At 40.8% G+C, this 2,172-nt stretch overlaps 1 protein-coding gene across 4 annotated transcripts in view; it reads right to left on the bottom strand.

Moving 5' to 3' along the window:
- Positions 1–1,353: 1,353 nt before the first annotated feature.
- The window catches only part of ccnj (cyclin J), an 11,973-nt gene continuing 11,154 nt past the window's right edge, over positions 1,354–2,172 (bottom strand). For all 4 annotated transcript variants that reach the window (XM_078273524.1, XM_078273527.1, XM_078273525.1 and 1 more), the window contains one exon: positions 1,354–2,172. This exon is cut by the window's right edge and continues 177 nt beyond it. In XM_078273524.1, the coding sequence (XP_078129650.1) occupies positions 2,001–2,172 (172 nt within the window). In that variant the 3' untranslated portion in view covers positions 1,354–2,000.

Below are 2,172 nucleotides of genomic sequence, written 5' to 3' on the forward strand. Positions count from 1 at the left end.
ATCTAATACAACAGTCCTGCCATAACACCTATCCTTACGAAGCTTTACGAATGTTTTGTGTAAATTTGAGACTGTCGTCTCCCGAAAAACGCCACCATATGTCCTTTGTTCATGCAACAATTACGACTCATATTGACGTTCATAGCATAGTAGTAGCGGAATTTATGGAACGAGGTTACGTTCTGTCACATGCTGACCGGAAGCAAAGCAACATAACCAAATCTATATCGACGACGTTTCACTTCCGGGATTGTTCAGGTGCTGCCGGAAATTCCGAATATCCCTAATTTTCGGCCTAATGTCTGTCACCTTCCGCTGTCTTTGTGTTGGCATTCTAAACTCCGGTGGATTTCTGAGGACTATGGTTAACTGCTCCTCAGATCTCTGCAGGGTAAATCCAGACAGCTATCTGTTTAAACAGAGTTTTCTGTTGCATGACTAAAACAACTTTTGAACGTACACGTTCCACCAAAAAAAGTTCCTTCCCGAGGCTATTTTGCAGCGGCAACGTCATTGAGTCCGGCGCTCAGCGCTACCCAAGACGATTGTGATTGGTTTAAAGAAATGCCAATAAACCAGAGCACGTTTCTCTCTCATCCCAGAATGCTGTGTGGACTAGCCAGACCCTCCTTCGCAGCACTGTGGAGGAAGGTCTGGCAATGCAAGACTACAGAACTATATATAATAATAAAAAAAAATAATAATTACCCAAACCACAATCTTTTTCTAAACTTGAATGGTAACTTTGGTATTTTTCAACCTGGACCCTATTTTCCTATGTTTTTGTGTCTAATTTATGATGGGAACTATTTTTTATTTTTTTTAAATTGGTTTTAGTATTAAGCAAAACCGCTGCAGTCGGGAGCTGCTAAACAAGCTGCAACATAATGTCAATGGCCAATTGAGACACTTTAAAGGCCCAGTGTGTAATGTGTTTAGTTGTTCATTATCAAAATCTGTGTTGCCCGTTCACAAATTTGTCCTTTCTCATGAATATTTACCTCCACCATCAATTCCAAGTATTCCTTTTGGCTTGAAATTTTACATTTGCATGAACTGGGGTACACGCTCCATATTCATGTGCCATCTTGAAATACGTTAGCCGGTAAGGGACATACAGGACATACTGCTCCACCTTTTACGTTTTCGCTGTCACATGATAAACTCACAGGTGCTGCTAACGGGTATCGTAGCTTCCCAGCCCCGGCAAGTTTGAAGAAGGAAACATGGATGACCACACGTATTCAAAATCCGAATTTCAGGAACAGGAGTCTTCTTCTTCGGGTTAGGGTTACCATTTTAAACCAGAACAGCTTTTGAGGCAGTCTCAAAGAAATCAATAGGACAAACATATCAGTTCAACTAACAGTTTTTTATTTAAAACTATCATCATCAAAGTGCACAGCACTGACTGGAATCCTCAGAAGAGCAACAATTTTCTCTACAGAAGTATTTTTTCCTTTAAGTTTTAGAAATGACACTCATCAAAAAAACTGAAAAGTTCGAGGTACAGAACACCTACATAAACTGTGCTCTCTAATCTCAACCACAAACCAACTTAAGTCCCTTTTTGTAACTGCCCTTAACTTATTAAAGACTATAGGCATGAGGTATTTTACATTCAATACTTGTGAGGTAATTTGGCTCAAATAAATACAAGACTTTTTTGGTCTGTAGCTAAATTATACAGTAACACTAGTGGGTACAGTGGTGCAAACTCTGCCTCTAGCCACCTCACAACAACATTCACACCCAATATCTCAAAAAAAACAAAAAAATCCTACTGCAGGCTCTCCACAGAAAATTACAGCAGAGTATGCATATTGCACATTGTGTACATACAACATATGGATCAACGTGTTGCACCAATCTCATCAAGTCTCTCTTACAAATTAAAAACAGGGTATTTCAGGGTATTCTGTTATTTTCAAGAGAAACAGATCACATCTTGTATCTCTTCTTCCCCCCTCCAAAAAAATGACTACACCCTGAAAAACCCATCATCTGTCAAAGCATGGAGCAGCGCAGGTGTAGTGCATGCTGACTTGGTAAGCCCGGTTAGTAATGCTGGACTTTGGATCCTGTAGGGCAGCGATGGCCTGGGTGTTGCCGTTAGGAGTCTGCAGGCTGGCGGTGGAGTGACTGAGGTAGGAAGCAGGCCTGTGGTTAGGG

Source organism: Sander vitreus, chromosome 17 (genome assembly GCF_031162955.1).
Source record: "Sander vitreus isolate 19-12246 chromosome 17, sanVit1, whole genome shotgun sequence".
Lineage (NCBI taxonomy): Eukaryota > Metazoa > Chordata > Actinopteri > Perciformes > Percidae > Sander > Sander vitreus.